This window comes from Hypomesus nipponensis, chromosome 25 (assembly GCF_054491055.1).
Source record: "Hypomesus nipponensis isolate SF chromosome 25, ASM5449105v1, whole genome shotgun sequence".
Taxonomy (NCBI): Eukaryota; Metazoa; Chordata; class Actinopteri; order Osmeriformes; family Osmeridae; genus Hypomesus; species Hypomesus nipponensis.
Genome location: NC_140385.1, coordinates 6,305,944 through 6,331,553, shown reverse-complemented (window position 1 = coordinate 6,331,553; position 25,610 = coordinate 6,305,944). Strand labels below are relative to the sequence as shown.

The 25,610-nt window shown below is 46.3% G+C and overlaps 1 protein-coding gene across 2 annotated transcripts in view; it reads right to left on the bottom strand.

Annotated features, from left to right (window-relative positions):
* The window catches only part of adam19a (ADAM metallopeptidase domain 19a), a 76,327-nt gene that overhangs the window by 39,061 nt on the left and 11,656 nt on the right, over window positions 1-25,610 (bottom strand). The window contains exon 1 of one of the 2 annotated variants that reach the window (XM_084691683.1): window positions 6,862-7,025. The exons of the other annotated variant lie outside the window; for it this stretch is intronic. Coding sequence (XP_084547809.1) covers window positions 6,862-6,921 — 60 coding nt within the window. The 5' untranslated portion in view covers window positions 6,922-7,025. Of the gene's footprint in view, window positions 1-6,861; window positions 7,026-25,610 lie in introns of those variants that run through there. 2 annotated transcript variants of the gene reach the window in all.

The window sequence follows — 25,610 nt, the reverse complement described above, 5'->3', positions numbered from 1 at the left end:
GCTGTGTGTTCATGCCAATATACTAGCCAGGGTTTGTTACTGGCAAGTTGGGAACCAAAAGTAAAACTACACTCACACAAATTAAACTCGCTGGCAGAAAAAAAAGACCAATAATTGAACTGTGATGAAAAGGTATAATGACGCTTTTTACCCCTGGCTCCACTATTTCTATATCTGTACGAGGGGAGAAACTAGGCCATATGATAGTTGGAGAAAGGATGCAGTCTCCAGTGTGATATCCCTCCCTCTCTCCCAGCTCTGGCAAAGTGGAGAGAGGAGAAGGGAGGAGAGAAGGTGTAAGTGGATGGGCCTCTGAGCGACCAATCACTTGTGAGCCCCTGAGTGTCTGAAGCAGAGAGCACAGAAGGATGAGGGGTTGAAGGAGGAGAGGGGAAGAGGTTATGATGGAGATGGAGGAGGGAAGGGAGGAGGATGAGGAGGGAAGGTGTGTGTGGAAGAGAAAAAGCAGTGTTCTGAATCATTGCTACCTTCCGGCAAGAGATAGCTGTGAATGTGTGTGTGTACGTGTGTGTGTGTGTGTGTGTGTGTGTGTGGTTAAATGACACGAAGAGCCTCTATAATTAATCTACGTCAAGTGTGTGTCAGAGCGACTAAAATTAAACAAGTCTTTTCTGAGAGGCAGAGGAGAGGAGCGTGGAGAGGTGGGAGGATAGACCGGGGTTCTGATTACCCCCCCATGCTATGGCAGAGAGGGAGTCAACATCCCCCCCACAGAGCCCAAAAAGATTGAAGCTCAATTTTTTATAACATTCCCATCAATCCATTTTCGCTCAAAGAACACCAGTTAGGTTTTTTTTTAACGGTGAAAATAAACTCAGTCTAAGATAACCTTTCAATGACTGTCAGTAAAATGGTTTCAACCATAAGCAGTTTGACAGACCATTAATGGCTTTCCACACGTTACACTCATTTTCATGGTAACAGTAACCGCTTGCCGAACCAGAAAACACTCGCAACTTACAGCAAACTCATAGCAACATCTCCCCAGGGTGAAGTTTCCCCATGTTCTAGTTTACTGTGAAAGTTAGCAGGCCGATTTTCTTCTCGTTTCTGGTTTCTGGGTACTATCTCCATTAATGACGGACTGCAAGCTGTGATACCACCTGACGCTCAGACGGACATGCTATCTGATAGGATACGTCTCTGAGCGCACACAGCTCATCTCTCCGCGCACACAGAGCCTCATTTATAGCTTGAAAAGACAGTCGAAAAGACAGTGCAACACAACAGAAAAAAACAATGCGTTTATTATTAAATCATACTTTGTCGCAAAGAAGGTATTTTGAGAAGCTTAAAATACAAGTTAATGCGATTACACGGTCGGCTATTTTGGCTGCGGGTGAAAAAACTAAAACAGTTAGTTGTCAAAGCGCTCTCAATTTTTTCTACACCAACCCTGAGGAGAGACGTAATGGACGGCTGGTTCCCGTCGATAGAACTGCAGCGCTCCATGCACAGATGGCTTATGTGGTGCAACACCTGAGGTTTGCACTTCCACGTATCGACGGGAAAATAGGTTGTTCATCAGCATAAGCAATGAATATTAATTTGCCACCAGTTCCTCTCCCCTCCTACCCCCCCCCCCCCCCAACCCTCTTGAAATAAATGTGACAGCAGAGGTGTTTTCAAGTCCCCTTCGCGCCGAGGTCGATGGCGTGGCACAAAGGGGAAGTGTCTCTGTTAGGAGACTGTGGGAGCTGGAGGCCGTTTATCGTAAATACATCCCCTGACTGATCTCTCTGTCACCCAGAGTGATCACAGCGGCAAGACTATCTGTCTCCAGAAACTTTGGACATATGACAGTCTTATGATAAGTCTCTTGAGCACCTATACACAAAAAGGAGAAAGAATGCGTTTGACCATTATCCAATTCATCATTTTCTTTAAAGAGAGCAGAGAGGGGGACAGACAGAGAAAGACAGATATGTATTTGTTTCTTGGGTGATTCATGGGAAGGAGAGAGAGAGAGTGTCTCACCCCCCAGTGTACAAAGGCCTTAAGCTGAAGGATGAACTGTCAGCACATGCCACCACCTGCTGCGGCACACTGCTACTCAGTGCCCATAGGGGCTTTCACACACACACACACACACACACACCATATTGTGACCCATGTAACCCACATTTATGTGCAAGCACGCGTTTCAAGGAATTCACTGACCTTCAGCTCACAGATGGACTTTTTTTTTACCACATCATTGTCTACTCTACATTGCCATAAGACACAGTACTTTCACATCATCATATAAATATCTAACCCAATGACTAGATGTTGCTTTATACAGGGTCTTCCTTGTCGAGTCATATTTGACGGATGGACTGGGGACAACATTACACTCCCAACACCACAAATTCCGTGAGGTTTAAAGAAAAAATAAAAAAAGAGCAACATTTATTTCTCACAGAAATATTCGGCTTTGGTCTCAAGTCACCCACTGTGAGCATTTCATTGAGCGTCTTCGCAGCATGGTATCTCTATGAGAACAGAAATCTCTATGTTACCATGCTAATGGTTTTAGCAATGGGAGGGAGAGAATGACATTTCATCCCAACCCCAAAAACCTGTAAATAACCCAGCAATTAGAAACAGTGCGAGAAAGAGAGAGAGAGACCGAGAGAGAGAGACCGAGAGAGAGAGGGGGGGGGGGGGGGGGGGGGGCTGGTTCCTCCACAGCATGGGGACCTCTGAAGTTCCTCTCAAGGAGCTAGTTAGCTGCGATCCAGAGCAGTGAGGATGCTGGGTAATCTACAAGAAGCCACCGTCCACGTTAAGGGACACCAAGCTCAGATGAGGGCACCCTCCCCTTGGGATGCCTCTGTGGTTGGTGTGCGTCTCCTCTACGGGGCTTCTATAGAAAAAACTCTCGTTAAGTATCGCTATTTTCCTTTGTATGTTCATTTTTGAAATGGAAAGTCTCTCTCTCTCTCTTTCTTTCGTACTCTCTCATTCTCTCAGTCTGGAGCGGCATACTTCATCACTGCAGCGTGTGGAGGGTTTGGAAATGGACATGGCTGGATGGATGACTGTTGGCTGATGAGACTAAATGGTGCTCCCCCTCTCTCTCTCTCTCCCTCTCCCCCTCTCTCTCTCTCTCTCTCTCTCTCTCTCTCTCTCTCTCTCTCTCTCTCTCTCTCTCTCTCTCTCTCTCTCTCTCTCTCTCTCTCTCTCTCTCTCTCTCTCTCTCTCTCTCTCTCTCTCTCTCTCTCTCTCTCTCTCTCTCTCTCTCTCTCTCTCTCTCTCTCTCTCTCTCTCTCTCTCTCTCTCTCTCTCTCTCTCTCTCTCTCTCTCTCTCTCTCTCTCTCTCTCTCTCTCTCTCTCTCTCTCTCTCTCTCTCTCTCTCTCTCTCCCTCCCCTGCCTCCTTTATCTGTTTGGCGAACTGCTCCTGTGTTTACTTTATGAATATTCACCCGAAGTGAGATGAGTGCCACAAACACTTGACTGATGAGGAGTGGACTCCTAAGCACAGTTACAGACAGACACACACACACACACACACACACAGAAATAAAACAACAAAGTAAGTATGAGAGATGCTGAGTGCATGTTAGCGCGAGCCACAGTAAGTCACCATACTTATGAATAACCATCGAAGCCCCTCGCTCACAGACTCGCTTTAATCAAAGGCGTATCCATTACCGGGTTGAGTTCCATCGGCCCGTTTCCCTGGCGCATATACGCATTATCGATCCGTTGGGTGATCTCCGCTTCTAAAACAGTGCATTAAAAATGACACTGGCTAACATCAGCACAACTCCCAGAAGGGAGTAAATAGCCTTCTCGGTATCCGGACCCATTGATCCACTCATCAAAGTAAATGTGAGGCCATCCACGCCATGGCGTTGACACATTACCTCCTCCCTCTAATGGCCCCTGGGTGTTTGTGTGAGCGCCGAGATACGACATCACACGAGGAAGGGGGCGGGCTTCGGTGCGGTTGTGTCATCTACTGGTCCGTTTACTCCCCCGCTGGTCAATGGATTTGGTAATGGCCTATTTAGAGTCCAAGTTCACGGTAGAAACGTTTCGAGTCGGTGAGAAAGTTTTAGAACCTAGAACTGGGGCACGACACTGCAAATTTCTCCAAACATTTACGAGCAGGAAATACGCCGCACGATTCTCTGTTAGGAGCCGGTTAGCCACTCTGTTCATTTAGCAGACGCAATTCATTTATCAATAACTAGTGCCATGAGTTCTGTGGTCAGGTAGCCTTTGTGGCACTACAACGTGTCCTATTTCTCCCTCTCTGGACTCCCTGTCACTGACCAGACTCTGCCTGTGAGTCAGAGATGAAAAAGCAGTGTTCACGTTAGCCTTTGAAAGCCCTGAAACCTGCCCCGGTGGAGCGGAATAAAAACCAGTGAAAAGGGTCGCAGAGAGGGTGTTCAATCCCTCAATCCCAAAGAAAACGAGAGAGTGTGTGTGTGTGTGTGTGTGTGTGTGTTGGGGGGGTGGGCAAAGTAGATTGAGACAGACGAAACCTCCCCCTCCTCCCCATGAAATGAGGGCTTTAAGAACAGGGACGGGTCAAAGACGGTTCCACCACCTCCAATTCATCCCTCCATCTTCTTCAATGGCAAACAAGTTCACAGGTGAGCCTCTCCACTTTCATCTCCAAATGAGTCGCCGGAGGGGAGTTAAAAAGAGAGATGGAAGGATGGGGGGGCTGGTGGAGGGGAAGAGTCTCTCCCCTGTGGAAAGGGAGGGGGGTTGGGGGTTGTGTGTACATGCGTTATTGTGATGGTGATAATGGTGAGGGGGGGGGGGGGGGTCTAGCAAAAGCTAATAACGAATGGTGCTAAAAGGTACAAGGCGTGTGTAATCGCCCAATTGGTGGGTGCAGATCACAGGCACTGACATCTACAGCGAGGGGAGGAGAGGCACTTGGCTGGATGGTTAGACATGTGACAGGCTGTAACTCTCTTTCCCTCGCTCTCTTCCTCCCTCCCGGAGTGAAGTGTTTGCCCACAAGACTGACCATTTTAATTGTACTTGAGTGAATGTCTGATGAGCACAAACCCCTCAATTATACTACTTCTCTCGGTCATGAACAGACACACACATTTTTACATTTAATCATTTTAGCAGACGCTCTTATCCAGAGCGACTTACAGTAAGTACAGGGACATTCCCCCCGAAGGCAAGTAAGGTGAAGTGCCTTGCCCAAGGACACACCGTCATTTGGCACTGCGGGGAATCGATCCGGCAACCTTCTGATTACTAGCCCGACTCCCTCACGCTCAGCCATAGTATAGATTTCCATTTGCGAGTTAGTCTTGACCTGACTTCTATACTGACTCTGCAAAAGGATATGATTATGCACAAAATCTAGTCGAAGCAGAGAAAAATGTCTGTTATTATGTTTTGACCACATAACTGCTTGTCTGCCTTCCCAGAAATCCCTCAGAAATCCCAAGATTCTCCAGCACGTCAATTCAAAACCAAGTTGAAGTCCAGCCTGACACATGGTCACCAAATAATGAATATAATTATGCTTTTGTCTCCATCCTAAGTGAATTGAAAAACGACAAACGATGCGAGTGTCTAAACTGATTTAGCCAAGGGCACTGACATAGAGAAGGGCAAACCTATCGACTATAAAATGACAACGAAAACAACATGGGTACATTGTATCGTTGAGAAGCCAAACTTGAGTATTCAGTGTTTATGTCCAGGAATGAATTGATTGCGACCTCATGATGGTGACGAACCAATGGCTGTTAAACAGGACAACAACCTCCCCTTTGTCTGGCCTCAGCTATCCAACGGCAACACCATTCGTGTCTGCAGTCCACATGATGCTAAATAACGCGATGCTACTCGGTGAACTAGCAAACACGTTGCCATTACCGTACGCACTGAATAAATAAGGCAATTTCAGCGAGAAGAGAGGAGACTAGTTTTGTGGTCTATTCGGCAGGACTCTATTAGGATTGGGCTGTTCATTACTGTTCTATCGCCAAGCATCCCCTGCCTCCAACTCTGACCCGCAGTGGTTGCACAAAGATCCATTCATCGCAAGGACTAAGGAGGGACAGCGGGAAAGAGACTAAGAGGTATGTTTAGAGAAAGGAGAGAGAGATGGAGAGACAAGCCAAGGACTTTTAGTGACTGTAAGGAGAGAAGGGTGAGAAAAACTAAAGAGGAATAGAAAGAGAGATAGAGAGAGATACTCAGGAGGAGTACAGAAACAGAGAGCAATTCTGCCAGACAATATTAGCTCTGACTTATTGACAGTGTCCATGCATACAGCACTGTAGAGCACTATCTATAAACGACCCTGTTTCGCAAGCCATTCCCCCTCTCAATCACTTAACCATTCATACAATCCCATACAAAAGCCATCTACAACGGCCAACACATTGCTGAGCATTCCATCCTTTACAGTTAATAAACCATAGACTAAAGAAAGGAGGAATAAAATGTTTTTTTTTTTTTTTATCATAGCGCTGCGCCGCTATGTCTGGAGTGCAAATGCATCTTTCTCTAATGCTAATGGCCTGTTTGGGTATTCTCAGTCTTGGGCGGACTTTCGGACAACTTCAAGCGGAGCGAAATATTGTTCCAGGCTTTCTTCCCTCCTTTTTTCTCTTCTACTCTCCATCCCTTTATTTCTCTGCCTTGGACGCCTAACAGGGGAGAAACCAGCAGGTGGCTTGCCAGGATCTGGCCTTCATTAATGTGGTGTTTTTGTATATATTGAAGCGGCACTACCCAGAAAGTGGGTCAGAGGGACTTTAATATTAATGATAATAATCAATCATATCCACAGGCTGCTGACTCACGTCAGGTGGTGCCTGACAAATGAGATAAAAATTAAAAAACTTGCACTGAAACTGTACCTCGAGAGGATGGAGAGGAGGAGAACCAATTTTTCTAATAGGCTGGGGTGGAAGAGGCATCCATCTTGGAGGGCTTCTGAGGGCCTCTCATGAAACCTTGCACGTCTCCTGGGCGTCTGAGCTGGACGTCGTTGCTTTCATACAAAAACACTGAGTTTCTTCAGACGAGACAGAGACAGAGAGACACAGACAGAGAGAGAGAGAGAGAGAGAGAGAGAGAGAGAGAGAGAGAGAGAGAGAGAGAGAGACAGAGACAGAGACAGAGAGAGAGAGAGAGAGAGAGACAGAGAGAGAGAGAGAGAGAGAGACACAGACAGAGAGAGAGAGACAGAGACAGAGAGACAGAGAGACAGAGAGAGAGAGAGAGAGAGAGAGGGCAGGATGAGCAAGAGTCAAGAAAGAAAGACCCCCTCAAAAGCAAATTAGAAGGGAAGCAAAATGAGAAACGTCATGACTCTCACTTCCCTATCGTGTCCATGTCATTCTAATGGGAGCCACATTTAGGAAAGCAAAGCTGGAACAAATAGCGGGCTGGTTAACTCCTCAACTCTCTTTTTAACTACGTCTGTTCATTCTGTCTTTCTGTGTCTTTGCCTCAATCCTGTTCCCCCCCCCCCTTGATGTGAGCCAAATCACTGGACTCCCTCTCTCCTACCATGGAGTGGCTGGACCCACAATGACAGTGATTCACTGTGAGCTCAAGGAATAAAGGTTTAATGTGCTTCATGCACAGGAGGGACAGACAGTTCACACCCCTGCAAGGACTCTTATCAACAGAGTTAAAAGTCTCTCCTTTTTTGGGACAAGAGCCATATAAGAAATCCACACACAAATCCAATCAGAATTTTTTGGGGGTGATCACGTTTCAATGGAAACATCCCTCACACACACACACACACACACACACACACACACACACACACACACACACACACACACACACACACACACACACACACACACACACACACACACACACACACACACACAAAAAAACATTTTCAGGAAAGCATTCAAGACCAGAAAGGTATAGAGAGACGACTGATAAACAACAAACAAAGACCAATGGCAGTCACCCCAACTACCCAGCCACCCCCTCTGCACCACCCCAACCATCGTGCTAGGACATCTTTTCCGTTGGCAGAAAAGAGTGTGCCCGCCCACGGTGCCCCCCCGGAGGTTCCCCCCGCTGCGTCCGTCGTGATGAGGTGGCACTATAGCCGGGCATGACTAGGACGGACGCACGCGGAGAGGTCCTGATTCGATATGTGCCGTCTGTGAGCCGCTCTTCATCCAACACTCGGCTTGAGGCCACGAGGGAAGGACAGAGAGATGGAGCCGTGGAAACAAAATTGAAAGAAAAGAAAAAAGAAAAAGGAAAAAGAAAGGGGGAAGGGTTAGATGTTGAGGAAACGGAGGGGACATACAGTAGACACGGAATGAACCGGGTGGAACGCTCATATGCTTTCCACACAATCAGAAATGCTCATATAAATCCAAATATAGATTCTAAAAAGGGTCTGGAGTCAAACATCCTCACAAAAAGTTTAAGCTAGCGTTTCAATCATTTTTGCGTGCTCTTTTAAGACAAACAGGCAGACTAGAACACACAAAGAACAGGGTGGGGACAGAAATGGGAGTGAAATATTTAGGGCACAAAGGCCCAACAGTAATGTGTTTAATGGGAGTTGAAGTTTAATCACCCAGCGATGGGAGGCAGGTGCTGTGTTTTAATTAAACCCCTCTCTCATACACACACACACGTGCGCACACACATTCATCCGCTCACACACAGACACACACACACAGCCATTCATCCTGTCACACTCGCGCACGCGCACACGCACACACGCACACACACACACAGTGTTGGCCTTGATGGAGGGGCTTTGTTCAGGAAGAGCTGTCTAATTTACTGGCTGCTGAACGAATGAGACACAAGCCCGCTCTCGTCTCCCCGGGGCTGTGGCCTTGGCCGTGTCACCCCGGCCTGACTGTTAATGCTACAGTTTTGTATGGAGCACACAGACAAGGAGTCACAAGTGTCTGTATGCAACACATGTCCTTTGTGAGGAGGGGGGGGTGGGGGGTGAGTGTGTGTGTGTGTGTGTGGGGGGGGGGGGTCTGAGCATGTGTCGCTATTGCTCGTCTGTGTCTGTGACGAGGACTGCAACGTATCCACTCAAAACACAAAACATTGAATCCTCGGCGGCACGCGAGATTCGCAGAGAGAAGAGGGAGCCGTCTGGGGAGAGGGAGCCGTCTGAGGAGAGGGAGCCGTCTGAGGAGAGGAAGCCGTCTGAGGAGAGGGAGCCGTCTGAGGAGAGGGAGCCGTCTGAGGAGAGGGAGCCGTCTGAAAAGACCGCGTCACCGTCCGTTTGGTGTCCGGGGGAGCGAGCTGTTGCTGTCATGACAGGTCGAAAACATCGTCCTTTGTGCGTTTCAAACAGAGATTGTGGGGGCCGATTTGTCGCATTGCTGGAAGCACTGAGCCCCTCAAACCTCTCTAATCCCCTCAACAGACCTCCAGCCTCGGCCGAGGGAGGAGGGGAGAAGACCGAGGAAAAGGGGGAGATGAGAGGAGGACAGAATGACAAGGAGGTGGAGCGAAGGCCCTCTCTTCCCTCTCTAAGTGAAAAAACGGACCCCCTTCCTACTTCACTCCTTTTCCCTCCTCCCTTCTCTTCCCCTTGCTCCCATAAGTGGGCTGGAAGAGAGGAAGAGAGAGAAGGAGAAAGAGAGAAGAGAGTCTGTGAAGCGGTGATAGAAAACACGTGCAAGGAGATACAGGAAGGCAGAAGAATAAAAACGAAGAGAAGTCACTGAATATCAACTATGAAAGGACTAAAACCTGGCATGCACGCACACATAATACCCTTCCAAAACCATCAACCATGAGTCACCATCGCATAATAGCATCTAGTGTAGAGCTCCACCCCCCCCCTCTCTTCTTTGCTACAGGTGCAGAATCCCCCCCCCCCCCCCCACTACAGGTGCAGGATAAAGCAACACGCTCTGACAGCAATGACCCCCCCCCCCCCACCCACCCCCCAGCCACTCACCATGACAACCGTTAACGGGCGTACGCTGCTCGATTAGATAACTACCGTATCCTTTTATGTTTCTCGTCGTCTCACCTGCCTGCTCGTGGAGAGGAACCTGCCAGTAGGCACTGAGTTTCATTTAGCACTCTTATGGAAATCTGCACTTGTTTCAGAAACGGTTAGCTGTTACAGTCCTGAAAGAACACCGAGTCCAACTTGTACAGCCATGAGCTGAAAGCATACCATGGGAACATTCTCAGGGCTTCAGGAGTGTTCGTGGGAGAAACCAGACTCAAGAGTGTACTAGGAAGTACACCTGGAAGGGCGTACTTCTATTTTTGTATCCTTTACCCTAAGTGATTGGCCCATCTCAACACCATAACACTTAAGGTGTGTCAGGTCATAAATCACACAGCTTCCTCTGGTGGTTAAAAGTGAGTCGTTTGATGGTGCTGGCTGATATCCACCACCAATCACATCTGCTGGAACGGCTACACAAATAACAGGAAATCCCTCCCCCTCAACTGTGGATCCACGGTTAAGTTAACCGTTGTCTTGGTATAGTCACAGGCCAGTAAAAAAAAAAATGAAAAAAAATGAAAAAAAGACACAAAAAGGCAATACTGAAAATATGTACTGCACAGGAACATAATGTCAACATATGGAAAAGTACACACTGCCTTTAGAACTGACACGCACACACACTGTCTGGCAATAAAAGGGTTTTCATCTGTTCCTCCCTCATGGCTCCCTGCCAGTATTGAAAGACAAATCCTCTTCGTCTCAGCGGGACGATCTATGTAGGGTTCTGAGTATCCGCTCCAACTCTCAGACCAGCACAAGTTTGACTTTCTGACTCTTTGCCAAAAGTCGATAAGATCTGATGCCCTATTCATTTCTAGCAGCCGCGCTCAACTCTTCTCACTTAATTTAATAGATTGTCAAACTGCTTCCTGTCAGACACTTCATTCTATTGCTCTACACACATTCTTAAAACACACACACACAAGCAAAGCCCCATACATACTTGCATGATGCGACACACACACACACGCACACACACACACACACACACACACACAAACACAGTGTCTCGGTCACACACACTCACTTTGAAATTGAAATGAAAGCACCATTATCAATCTTTATCTAATGGCTGGGAGCCAGAGTTATTGTAATTACCTTTAACTCTGTTTGCTATGAGAAAGGGGCGGGCAGCTCTCTACATTATTCTTCTTTTTCTTCTTTCTTACCCTGCTGATACACACGCACGCACGCACACACGCACACACACTAAATATCACCAAAACAGTACAAATAGAAATCGATTGCAATTCATTCAAAACCCTTCGGGGGTCTCCTTCTCATTCTCCATCATTGCTGTGAAGGACATAGTTTGAATTAAAGAAAGGAACACAAAAGGTTCTGTACAGGACTGGCACATTGGAAAATCTGGCTGAGCAGCTAAGCAGATCCGGAGTGGTGCCACTCCTCTAACCAGAAACAGGCCACCGTGGTCCGACAGACTCTGAAGGAAGTCAGAAAAAAACGCCCTTCGATCCTCCTCCTACATCTGTTAAATGCTCGTTTCCTAATCTCTCTTTCCGGCTTTCGTTGAGAGAATGAGATTAAACCCAGGCTAGAGGGCCAAGTCCCAACACATCCCAGCCAAAGATAACTACATGAAGCCAGTACACTTTATACTGTCAGTGCAGAGCTTAGCCAAGGAAGTTTGAACAGTAGAGGTTCAATGTGACACCCTGGCTCTCAATCCGGACAGTTTTTGGCAGAATTCGAACTCCATTAGCAGCCAAATTTCAACACCTAGGCTGCAAATTCTAATTAGGAAAACGCAATTTCAGAAAGCCAGTTGAGGAGCCAAGGCGGCTGGCGAACTGTAATCGGTGAGAATCAACAGCTCATATTCAGCGTACTGGCCGGAGCCAAGGAAGAGAGGAAGACGACGTTGTTCTTGGAAGGGAGGGAGGCCCAGGGAGGCGCGAGGATCCTGGGAAGCTGCTCCCTAAAAGGGGGTTGGCAGGGAACAGCTGAGTCTCATGTCGCTCTACTTCGGAACAGCATTCGGTCTCCTCTGACGCTCTCCCCACAGCTGTCAGCCCTGCTTAGAATCACCTGGGCAGATCAGGGGGACAGGAGCGAGGTGGGAGGTGCAGGGGAGAGAGGTGGCACAAAAGAGATCAGTGAGAGAGAGGAGAGAGGTGGAGGGGAGACAGGTGGCACAGGAGAGATCAGTGAGAGAGAGGAGAGAGGTGGAGGGGAGAGATCAGTGAGAGAGAGGAGAGAGGTGCAGGGGAGACAGGTGGCACAGGAGAGATCAGTGAGAGAGAGGTGGAAGGGAGAGGGGAGAGAGGTAGGGGAGAGACCACCCCCCTCGTTTCCATATTGATAGCCTTTGAACATGTCTGTTCATCGACAACAAACTTCAATTTAACGGTTAGGAGCTAAATAGATAGATCTCCCAGGACTGGTGCTGGTGAAAAGGGGGTTTTGATTTTTTGTTAGATACCCGCAGCGGGCTGAAGAGAGAGAGGAATATTTAGATGCGTGTGTGAAGTGTAGCTGCGTGTGTGTGGTTCTGTCTGACAGTTTGTGTACACACAGCTGGTATGGGTGGGTTTGTGTGCTTTAAAATAAAGTAAGAAATGTGCCCACAACACCTGTTTGAAGGCAGACGGCCCCCCTGCTCCTCCAATCTCTCCAGTGATTGAGTCGTCTTCTCTTGGTGCGTCTTGAAATACCACCCCCCCCCCCCCCCCACCAACCCCTCCACCCCCCCCAGCCAGACGCACAACTCTCTTTGTCGAGATGTCTATTTGCGCCCAACTGTACATGTGATCAAAGAATTTGGGTGGATTTGAGCAGCTCGTGGCAGACTCGTCTGAGTGCTACACAGTCACAGGGAAAAGACAGTGCTGTGATCAGAGGACGACACAGACAAACACGGCCGACAAATCCGTTGCTCCCTCTCACAGCCCAAACACATCAGTTAACGCCTCTCTCTCCCCTCCTTCAAGAATAACTCCAAATGTATAATTTACAATCCTTTTATCGAAGGTACGTTGACGTTGTCTTTTTTTGAGCGACGGAGAATTAATGTTGACATACTAAATCACTATAATTGCCTATAAAAGCCCACATTTTGTCTGTAAAAGGATTGCAATGCCAGGGGAGTGTTTCGCAGAGGCTAAAATGATATTCTTGCCACAACACTACTTTGAATGTTGTGGCAAAGCACATCTTATCAGATATAATTAGCTTAGTGCCACATGCAAATAGCAGGGGTGCGTGCTTGTCCCAGGTTTAAGCCCTCGATTTCTTACCCTCTTTAAAGTAAGAGAAGAATCTCACGTCTTTAAAGATGAGGCCGATAAAGTCTGTTTCCTGAGGTGTCGTGTATATGTTTGTATACCGAAGGCAACTTCCCCCGTCTCAATCGTGACCTGGCAACAGACTTCTGTAAGATCCCCACTTCAGATCTCCAAACCTTCACAGATTGTCAGACTGGAGAACATACGGTGCCGTGTATGTGTGTGTGTGTGTGTATCACCCGTCCCCCTCAGGAGCGCTACGATAATCAATCTGATCCGATATGCCGCTCGCCAAGGGTCCTGGATCCTGATTGGACGGGCCCAGCTGCAGCAGAGGCTCCTGGGAGCAGCCAGCTGTGGTTACCTCATCTTCTAGGTGTCTCGTGTCCGGAAGGGAGCCCACCAACCACCATGACAACAAGTCCAGGGCCCAGTCACATGGTCGTGCTCAACACTGGCTGGTCGGGCGTTGCAGGGATGGATGGAGATGCATGTTCCTGAGGTTGCCATGGAAGGATCTGGTTTGCTGATGAGCAATGAGGAACTCACCCGCTTCCACGCCTGAACAAACTACCCACCATGACTTCATTTCAAATTATACAACAAGGTACTTCTAACCTCAAAATCTGATAGTTTGACAGACATTTCAGATAGCATTTGATGTTGTGTATTCTTTAAACATTCAGTCTGTAGCACCAAAAATCTAAGCTTAAACAAGTGGGTGCTTACATGTGTCCTGGGTATAAATGGAGACTCTGGTATAGGAATCACAAATGTCCATGTAAAAAGATATGAAGAAAAAGCTCTGCATCATTCCGAGCTGGAAAATACACATTTCCCAAAGAAAATGTTTGTCTGATATGGAAACATTTAAGAGCCTCAGTAAACGGTTGGCTGTATCGAGATATAAAGCATGAAAGAAAAGGAAAGCAAGGTGAATCGAGTGAGATGAAGAAACTATTTTGCAATGGAGGATCCAGATGGCCTTGGCAGATGGACGATGACCGCTTCCTTCAAAAACAAGTTGCTCAATTTGCTGAAAATGACTCAACGTTTAAATCCATTTGTGTGTGTGTGTGTGTGTGTGTGTTTAGAGCTTTATTTCGTAAACAAGACTGCCTCAGCTGTAACAAACTGCTGGGCAAGATCACACTGAACGAGAAACAGTCAACACCCGGCACAGCACAGGAGCAGAGGGAATGATCCTTTCACACACACACACACACACACGCACCATAGAGCACACACACACACCATAGAGCACACACAAACACACACACAGCACATACAGTTGTTTTGATCAGTCAATTAATACACAAAGCACAGAATCCCTGGTCATAACCCTCGCAAAAATAATTCAGACTGCGGCTTCTCCCCTTCTCACTCAGCTACATCCTGCATCTCAGAGAAACAGCAGAAACCAGAAGTGGCGGAAACAAACCTTTACTATAGGCCCAACTGGCCCAGAGCCAACTCATTGTACCAAATGCATTCAGGTGTATAATACACAGTCTGTCATCTCACATGCAGTCCAACATATTTGGACAGAAAGGCCATTGTGGAGGATGCTGTGTAGTTGCTATTCCAACCACACAGCATTTGCAAAGACTCCCATTGTGATTGACAGGCTTGTTTGTGTTGACAGTAGGATAAAGATTGCATTGTGTCATTTTGATTCGGTTGATGTCATAATGAAGGATCTGTCCGGCGCGACTAGATTTCCATCACATTTGGGGGGGGGGGGGGGGGGGACGACACAGACGCACACCAGTACACGCCCATACACACACGCCCACTCACTGCCGTCTTCAGAACCTGACCCAGGACACTTGGGAAGAGAAGCTAAAGGAAGAGGAAGTGACGGGAGGAGGGGGCAGCGGGAACCAAATGTAACCAGACTTCCTTTTCCTCTCGCTCTTTTCTATCCCTCTTTATCTCTCTCCATTTGTTCCAGATGTTCCCTCAAGGGCGTGTCAATTCCTAAGAAGGAGGCATTCCTCCCCACAGTCCCCGTTTAGTCCCTGATGGATTGAGGACGGCTTGGAAGCACACTGACACGCACGCAAGCCGCGAGTGCGTCTACGCAGATAGCGCCTCAATGTTGAGATGGCACGACATATCAAGTTCAAGTCTTTCATTGTCAGATGCACAGAACAACACAGGGTCAGACTGGGCACTGAAATTCTTAGGACAAGACAACGCAAAGCAACCTGGCATATTATAAGTGCACAGATACACATATGCAAACACGGACTGACAGAAAGACATACAGTACAAATAAACAGGAACACACACACACACACGTGTGCACTCTCTCTCATTCCAATTGTCCTTTGTCTCTCTCACGCACACATACACACACACACACATGCACACACACGTGTAGGCCGTGAATCGAAAGGCCAGAGACGCGCTTGGTGTTTGTCCCTGGCTTGGGAACCACAAGTCACCTTTGGTTAGATTCTCAGGGAGATAATTGACTCGTTAATATCTGACTCCAATTTTTGACAATGTGCACAAGTGCGTTACCTGTAACCTTGAGCGCTAAACAGTTAATGACATGAAACTCTGACGTAGGTAAAAATCGTCTGCTTGATCAGAGCACCGACCCTAAAGTATGCGTGTTCACTAAACAGTCGTTTATCTCTACTATAATATGGATTTTAACCATAGTAGACCTAGTAGGATATGTAATCGATCACTCAGAGGCTCCGGTAAATTCCTTCGGAGCGTGGAGATCCACTGTAAGTGACTCAGAGGCCTTAAGTTAAAACCTACTCCAAAAGTCTATGTTTATAATCAGTTAGCCGCATCAACCAGACTAGATCAAAGTTTTCACCGTCGTAGCTTGATAGATACGTTTCAAGGAGAACAAGTAACTTTAAAATGCACACATTAATAGTTTATTATCTAAATAGCAAGATAATCAATACAATGATAATGAAATATCATCAAGTACAAAACATACCTTCAGAGCAATGGTTAACGAAGGTATTCACAATGAGGACTAGGCGCCTAACGCACCGGAGCTGTATCGTAAACAGAACTCGAAGTGATTGGTAAAAACTTCTTCCTATATACACCCAAACCTGACTAAAATGGGGACACCGGTCATGTGACAGAAAAGTTGTAGAACGCATACAAATTCAAATTGGATCATTAATCAAGACTGCAGTAGACCAAGTGGTGCCCTTGCAAGACAAGGGAATATGTTAAACATATGTTGGTCTGCTGCAGGCACAAACTCTGTAAACCCTGTACATGTACATGTTACAGTGTTAAAATTATTACTAGAATGTAACACACAAAATAAGAAACAAAAGCATATCAAACATGACATTTAAAGCTGTTTAGAACCTTATTTTCAAGAACACAACTTTTAATGATAATTTCAGAGTCTTCCTCTGTCCACCTTCCTCTTCAACTGTTGAGACCACCTCTCCAGAGGTGTGTCATCAAGGTGTGATTGTCATTTTAGCATTCATGCAAATCAACAACTGTCCCAGACGAGTGTCTGGGTGACCAGTGACAAAGGGGCTGCCAAAACAGCCCTACAGTTTCCCCCTTTTGTTCCCATGGAACACAGAAAAGTTCAGGGGAACACAAATTAAAGTAGTGACCATGGCTGTTTGGAGAAAATTAATGAGATGCTTGAAAATAGCAACACTTGAACAAGGTACACAAGCAGTAATGTGTTACATGTACAAATAACATAACTTGAAGTCTCATGACAGCAAGAAGGAGTGGTATAAAAAAATAAAATAAAATAATAATAATAATAAAAAAAAGACATTACCCTTAACAGTCATATAGCCGGTAATATGGTCCCACTTAATAATTTGGTCTTTAACAATGACGCCCAGGGAGCGTATGGTAGTGGAATTTGGAAAAACTTGGTTGGGGTGTATAAATTAAAAAGTCACATAAAAACCAATACAACCTTCACATTCATTATTGTCATACATCATTACAGTGGACAATTACTCAGCGTAATGAATATGTTTCATGTTGGTGGAGTTGAACCACCTGTTTGGGTCTAACAAGGATCATTATCATGTCACCTTCAGTGAAGAGTGTCTCGGACCCTGGGTCAAATACATACTTCCCAACTCGCAGTACAAGGCCTTCAACCACTGTAACGAGAGCATTGTGCTGTAAATGTGGTGTCAACTCCCTGTCTGATGTCCAGAGTTCTTTCTGATACTCTTTCAGATCCACAGGGGCGGTCTTGATCGCATTGACATGTGTGGGCAAAGGTATGTTTCGATGCCAGAGTTGGCTTTTCAAAGCTGTTAGTTTACCAAGTTGATCAACGATGTGGTCGTTTTTGTCTTTGGCCCATAGGTTTTCGTGCCTAAGCATTAGCATTTGAACAGGGTCTGGAATGGAAAGTGACACAACACTGGCTTTGTTTGAGGAGGAGCCTCTCCTTGTGGTTTTGTCTGTCATGATTTCAATTTGCCTCTCTGGGCAATCTATAACAAAACCATGTTTCTGGTCCACACCATGTTTCATGTCCATACCCATAACTGTTCCCTCGCTATTGTTAGGTAAATACCAAAATGGTTCGTTGATCACAACTGGACCTAAGTCCAAACGTGCGTTTTTTGTGCGAGTTGCAGTCATTTTTGTATCGCCTATACCAACTATTTCCATTGTCTCGCTAGTTAGGGGTATAGGAATGTCTGTGCGGGAGCAAGCGGTACCAGTATCTACGAGCATATCACATAACCGGCCTCCGAGGTTGGCTCTAACTTTGATACGGTCCCCACTGTTAATCACGCTCCCTATTGAAATGGAGGCCACGCACCCCTATTGCGGACTTATATGCATTTTGTCATTGCTGATCTCATGCATCCTTATCTCATGCATCCTTTTGGTTAGTTGCGATATGGTTTTCCTAATATAGAGCATTTCATCCGACTCAACTCTATTCTCTTTTGGCGCAGACGGCTTACTAGGCGTGTAATTTAGTTCTCGTCTATAGTTAGGTTTGTTTTGCAGTTTAAAACAATCTTCAGTTTTATGTCCTGGTCTTTTACAATAATTGCATGAAGGAAGGTTAACTTCAGACCGAGTAGGCTTGTAAGTCCTCACTGTTTGTTGCCCTTCAGTTACCCAGTTAGTGGCTGCAACCCGTCCCTGCATGTTAATCTGGCACCGTTCCATGTCTGTTACCCATCTAACAATGGCGTCAAATGTATTTTGAGGTGGGCCTGACCCGACTGCGATTGCCTTTTGGACGTGAGGTCCTGCATTTTCTTTTAGAAGCTGAAGTAACACTGCATTGTCGTGGTCTGGGTTATTGATTCCAGAATATTCATTAAACACGGTCCATAAACGCCTAGCAAATGTTTCAAACGGTTCTTCGCTTTCCTGTTTTAGGTTAAGTATCATGCCCCATGCGGTGTGTGTTGGCCCTCTAACTGCAATAAGAGCCTTTTTTAACCGTTCTAAAACGTCGCTGTCCTCCTCGAATGCTCTTTTATTCATGATCGTACCATCAGTTAATTCTGGCGAAAGTTTGCATTTTAGCTCTCTTGGGATTGTGACCATAACAATTTGCCATACATCGCGCAATTCAAGGTTGAACGTGTTAGTCTGAGCTATTAGAGCGTGCCAATACGGTTCAAAAGGTTCCTTACGAGGTAGATCGCCTATAACGTTTTTGTGTGCGTTACATTCATCACAAGTTAGTGTACGACTGACTGTTGTTCGTGTATCATTTGGCCCAACTATGGTTTTGATCACAGATACCTGAGCCGAATTATCAAAGGTTGTCTGTTTCTCGAGTGATCTAGTACGCATTGGGCTACGATCGCGAACATTAGAGGCATGGCTAGTTGTCTGTTTCTTGACTGATTTAGTAGGCCTACGCATTGGGCTACGATCGCGAACATTCGAGGCAAGACTAGGCTGTTCACTGACTTCCCGTTCCTCGACATGTCTGCCCCTGGCCCTTCTGACTGCGGTGATTGCTGAAGCTATATCATCGTTGGAACTGTCCTGTTCACGGCGTATAGAATCCAAAATAGATTGTTTCAGCGAGGCTACCGGAAAACCTACATTGTTGCAACATTCTTCCAGCTTAGTTTTATAGCCCTTGTCGTTTTGGAGCTGATTCTGCAGCTCGGTTATCTCTTTGTGGAATGCAATACTTTGCCTAGCCCACGTTTGCTTGTCATAATCAAATCCTTCAACTTTTAGTCGTAGTTTTTGCATTTCGACAGAGCGTGCTGTTTCTAGCTGTAGAATATTTGTCAAAGTAGTTTGAATCCTATCGACAGTTTGGCACATATTACGATGCATTAAGTATCCCAGGGCAGACTTTATCTTTAGTTTTTCGAACGTGGGTTTTTTGTCAAGTTTACAGCCCGTTTCCGCAAACCACTTCATGAGTGTATCATTATCCGCAGAATAAATGTGATGACCTTTTTCGGTTAAACGGACTAGCGTTTTGTGCACACTGAGTGACCATAAGTTTAGGAAGGTGTCTTGTCCCTGTCCTACACTCATACTGTCATGTCCCTGAAAAACCATGTTCTTTGTCCTTGAGATGGAATAAAATGGAAAACAACAATACTAAACAGAAATTTCTATACGTATCCTGAGTATCCCTCAATCCTTTGCTGATAGGAATTGTAGAAATATGCTTACCCCAGGAGAGACAACATAGAAAATACAATAATCCAATTAATTCCCAGTTCCGTTGATTCCGGAGCCAGCTCACAGGATCACGTCGCAAGGGTACACCAAATTGTAGGCCGTGAATCGAAAGGCCAGAGACGCGCTTGGTGTTTGTCCCTGGCTTGGGAACCACAAGTCACCTTTGGTTAGATTCTCAGGGAGATAATTGACTCGTTAATATCTGACTCCAATTTTTGACAATGTGCACAAGTGCGTTACCTGTAACCTTGAGCGCTAAACAGTTAATGACATGAAACTCTGACGTAGGTAAAAATCGTCTGCTTGATCAGAGCACCGACCCTAAAGTATGCGTGTTCACTAAACAGTCGTTTATCTCTACTATAATATGGATTTTAACCATAGTAGACCTAGTAGGATATGTAATCGATCACTCAGAGGCTCCGGTAAATTCCTTCGGAGCGTGGAGATCCACTGTAAGTGACTCAGAGGCCTTAAGTTAAAACCTACTCCAAAAGTCTATGTTTATAATCAGTTAGCCGCATCAACCAGACTAGATCAAAGTTTTCACCGTCGTAGCTTGATAGATACGTTTCAAGGAGAACAAGTAACTTTAAAATGCACACATTAATAGTTTATTATCTAAATAGCAAGATAATCAATACAATGATAATGAAATATCATCAAGTACAAAACATACCTTCAGAGCAATGGTTAACGAAGGTATTCACAATGAGGACTAGGCGCCTAACGCACCGGAGCTGTATCGTAAACAGAACTCGAAGTGATTGGTAAAAACTTCTTCCTATATACACCCAAACCTGACTAAAATGGGGACACCGGTCATGTGACAGAAAAGTTGTCGAACGCATACAAATTCAAATTGGATCATTAATCAAGACTGCAGTAGACCAAGTGGTGCCCTTGCAAGACAAGGGAATATGTTAAACATATGTTGGTCTGCTGCAGGCACAAACTCTGTAAACCCTGTACATGTACATGTTACAGTGTTAAAATTATTACTAGAATGTAACACACAAAATAAGAAACAAAAGCATATCAAACATGACATTTAAAGCTGTTTAGAACCTTATTTTCAAGAACACAACTTTTAATGATAATTTCAGAGTCTTCCTCTGTCCACCTTCCTCTTCAACTGTTGAGACCACCTCTCCAGAGGTGTGTCATCAAGGTGTGATTGTCATTTTAGCATTCATGCAAATCAACAACTGTCCCAGACGAGTGTCTGGGTGACCAGTGACAAAGGGGCTGCCAAAACAGCCCTACACACGCACACATTGACAAACAGTCTGGGGCCAGTGTATATGCCAGCAGTGATTGCCAGGAGGACCAGTCTTGACATTTCGGGGTCTTCGCATTTCATTCTCAGCCCGAGACCACGGGGGGAAACGTAGCGAGCCGCCATTAAAAGGCCAAGGATTGTGGAGATGGCGAGGGCTCGGAGCCCAAAGTAGGAACGCATCTGCCGGGGGGCCTTCCCATGCCGCTCCACCTCTGACCTTTCCCTCCTCAGTGATCCTCAGGAGCCCAAGTCTCGCAGGTTTACAAGACGGAGATGTGGAGATGTGGAGATGTAGAGATGTGGAGATGTGGAGATGTGGAGATGTGGAGATGTAGAGATGTAGAGATGTGGAGATGTGGAGATGTAGAGATGTAGAGATGTGGAGATGTGGAGATGTAGAGATGTAGAGATGTAGAGATGTAGAGATGTAGAGATGTGGAGATGTGGAGATGTGGAGATGTGGAGATGTGGAGATGTGGAGATGTGGAGATGTAGAGATGTAGAGATGTGGAGATGTGGAGATGTGGAGATGTGGAGATGTAGAGATGTAGAGATGTAGAGATGTAGAGATGTAGAGATGTGGAGATGTGGAGATGTAGAGATGTAGAGATGTGTGTTGACTCAGAGACTGACAGCCCCAGAGCTCCATCCTCTCAGAACTAGCATGGAAGACCAATCACCAGCGCAGAGACACAACCCATGTCAATTACGGCTCCCCCCCCAAGATTGTTTTCTCCTCTCTCTCTGTCTCTCTCTGTCTCTCTCTGTCTCTCTCTGTCTCTCTCTGTCTCTCTCTGTCTCTCTCTGTCTCTGTCTCTCTCAATACCTTCTCCATTTCTCCTTCGCAACCCATTCTCCCGTTCTCTTGCACGTTCTCTCGCTCTCTCTAGGATCACTGAATGATTGTTTGTGTGCGTAGGGACGTCTGCAGAGCCAAAGGAGACATTCTTCACATGAGTCAATTAGGCCGAGGCTTCAGACGAGCTGGGACAGAAAGCCAGGGAACAGCAGATGTGCTGAGGCGGACAGAGGAAGCTCTATTAGAACTGACCTTATCCTGGAGTGGCATTTGTTGACAGACACACGCACACACACACACACAGGCATACAACGTATACACATACAGGACACGTAGAGCATAGTGCAGGCACATAACACAGTGCGTCTCAAGAGGGTACAACGCACAAAAGGTATTCCATGTAATAGCACTTGAAGGAGAGTACCTTCAAAGGGTATCTCTTCAAAGGAAACTTTAGGGGTTTTATGTAAAGAAAGAAAACTTCTAGTCTTGGGAAAGGTCAAACCGTGTCACTGCATACAGAACTGTTGGTATTGAGAAGGCAACTAGTCACGCAAAAAAATCTCAATGATTTGATGCTTTCAAAAAGTGATTCGCTCTGTATTGTTCCAAAGTTGACAAATCCTTTTTCCATGTGTGTGATTGTGAACGTTTGCAATCACATGTTTGTGTATCCCCATGTGTCAGCTACACCTGTGCATGTGTGTGTGTGCGCGGGTCATCTGGTGCCCTGCAGCCAGGCTTGACCGCGGGTCCATGCAGCAGCAGATCTTGCCAGGGTGAACGTTAGCAAGACCAGCACCGTGGCGGCCTTGTTTATGGGGGTGAGAGACGGCCGGGTACGCAGAGAGATAATCCAATCAGGAAGAAGATGAAGGAGGGCATAGCTCAGGGAGAGAGGACAATAGCAAGGAGAAAGTGAGCACCTCGTTTCCTTGAACGCTTTTCGCTTTTCCGAACGAAGAATGACGTAGGAGATATGCGGACATTAAAAGCACGGTGAATAAGCTACACGAAGACTGGACAGAAGAGTGGAAGGTTGAGGGCAGGAGGAGGAGAAAACAACAAGAGGGAGAGAGCACCTTGTTTCCTTGAACTACGTTTTTTAAGCAAGAATGATAAAGACATGCAGACTGTAAATGAACATGTTAGATATTGAATACTGTGGCTATGAAATAACAGATGTTTATATTTCTGTAAAACTTTCACCTCAGACCACATCTCTGACTAATATTATACTAGTCGTGACTTACTATGTTAAAGGGGTTTCTAAAAACAAACATAGGTATTGGGAACAAATTAAAAAAATGCTGGGTAGACATCTATCCTTCAAACTCCATTAAAATCAACAACAACCACCAAATGAAAGATGCGTACAACCTTGGAGTTCCTTATTAAATCCAAATCGTCTCTCTCCTCCCGATGTGATCTCTCATTTAGCTCTCCATCCCTCGTCCCCCTCCTTTGCGCTGACGCCAGCAAAAGAGAGCTTGCGTCGATATCCCCTCGTTAGCATGCAAGCTGGTGCCAACTCCTCGCCATATGCAGATGAGGATGAGGGGGAGAATGTGATCCGGCACTCGCATGCACTGAGGTGTGTAAAAGAAAAAAGGGCAAGGGCAGCGGTGGAGGGTGGGCTGGGGGATGACGGCAGAAGTCCGATGAGCATCGGTACTAGCCTAGGAGTAGCCTAAGACTGGCCTCGGACAAGCCCAGAACTAGCCTAAAACTAGCCTTAGACTAGCAGGTTCCTGACGCTCTACATTCACGTAGGATCCGGGTTGGTGTCACAATGTTGGTGAGACGATGTTGGTGAGACGACGTTGGTGAAACGACGTTGGTGAGACAATGTTGGTGAGACAATGTTGGTGAGACGGGTCGACTCGAGATAAAAACGTGTGGCGGACATGTGGGTCTCTAGCTTAGTTGCGATGAGTTGCAACTCGTTTTTCCCTCTGATGTGAGGAGACCTGGGGGGCTGCTTGAGGGAGAAGGGGGAGTAGCAGCTGACTTCTCTGCGCTGGGAAGGCCGTGCCTAAGGGTCTGGCTGTCACTCTCTTCTTCTATCCCTCTCTTTCTTCCTCCCTCGCTCCCTCGCCAGCTTTTCCTCTCGACCCGCTTCTTTTCTCTCACCCGTCTTTCCCCGTAGCCCTGTCTTAGCCCATCTCTTCTTCATTTTCTCTGACCTCTACCGCCCTTCTTCCTCTTCCTCTCCCCCTTACACTCTTATCCCCTTCCCTCCCTCCCTCCCTCCCTCCCCAACACACACACACACAAACACACACTCTGTGTTCTGAGCCAAGCAGGGACATCTGCTAGTGTGGCACGGGGCTCGGTGTCATCTCTGCATGACTGGCAAGATGACCCAGGCCCTGTCAGAGACGCCATAGTAGACACAACAAAGGCCTTGTCATTGCCCCTCCTCCTCACACGCACACTTCCCTTCAGCGGGGACAGATACTGGACATAGCACTCACATAGTTGGTACGGTTGTTTTGAACATGTTTACGTAGACGAGAAGAGATTTGTTTCTTGGGGCTGGCTTTGAATAAACAGAATGTTTCACCTACACAAAGGCACCAAAACCTTTTGTAATGTGCTTTCCACTGGATTCTCATGTTAGTATCTCATAACAACAGTGTCAAGGTAGGTTGTCTTCAGAACAAAAACAGAACTTCAGAATAAAACAGTTGTCTGTGATGACTAAGAAGAAATTTAATAAGTTAAAAAAGATGATTTACCATGCAAGCACACAATAAAAAGATGATCTACTGTAGTTTGAAATAACCAGATTTAGTCAAATGTTTAGAGACAGCTTCAACCCACAGTGCAGAGAATGGCAAACATCCCCACCATATTTGAAATAACATAACAGTGACAAACACATCCAAACTCTTCAGCAATGGTGACCTTGCAAAGGCATCCAGAACAACAGAACAAACAATCATTTTGTGTCAGAATTCTATGACAGAAACTCAGACTCCTGATGGTCATTTACAGGACTTTGACACACACACACACACACGCACACACACACACACACACACACAGACTGCCAAACAGGCCATGTCAGATATTCAACTTACTGCCAGTAACTGTTTCCTGGGGCAGACAGCCGACCAGATGACAAGAGAACTCTTGTTCTGGAGGGACAGTTTTATGAACAGGCTGAACCAGACATCAAACCTCCAAACATTCATCTCCTGCTTTCTGCTGATGAAAACGGGAGGCTAAAGCACAGCCTTTTTGGGCAAATGAGCTGATGTAGCGTGGAACACCTCTTCCCTCATCACTTTCCTAAAGGGCACATAGTCTTTTATGATCACCAAGCATTCCGCCCACGGCTATATCGTACGTGTGTGTTATGTGTGTGCGTGCCGTAGATGGTGTAGGAGGTACAAAGCCAAAGCTCTGGAAAAGAGGGCAGAGATTGGCTTTACATGAATATAACCACACACACACACACACACAGGCATTCATTTCGCCATATCAGACTGCAAAAAAACCCAGGTGTTCTGAACAGGCGTGGGGGTCTCCTCCTCGCGACCGCCGTCAAAGGGACCAAACACCCGACAGGAGAACAGCAAGAGAATACCGGAGAAACATCTGGCGAATGTGTGTGTGTGTGT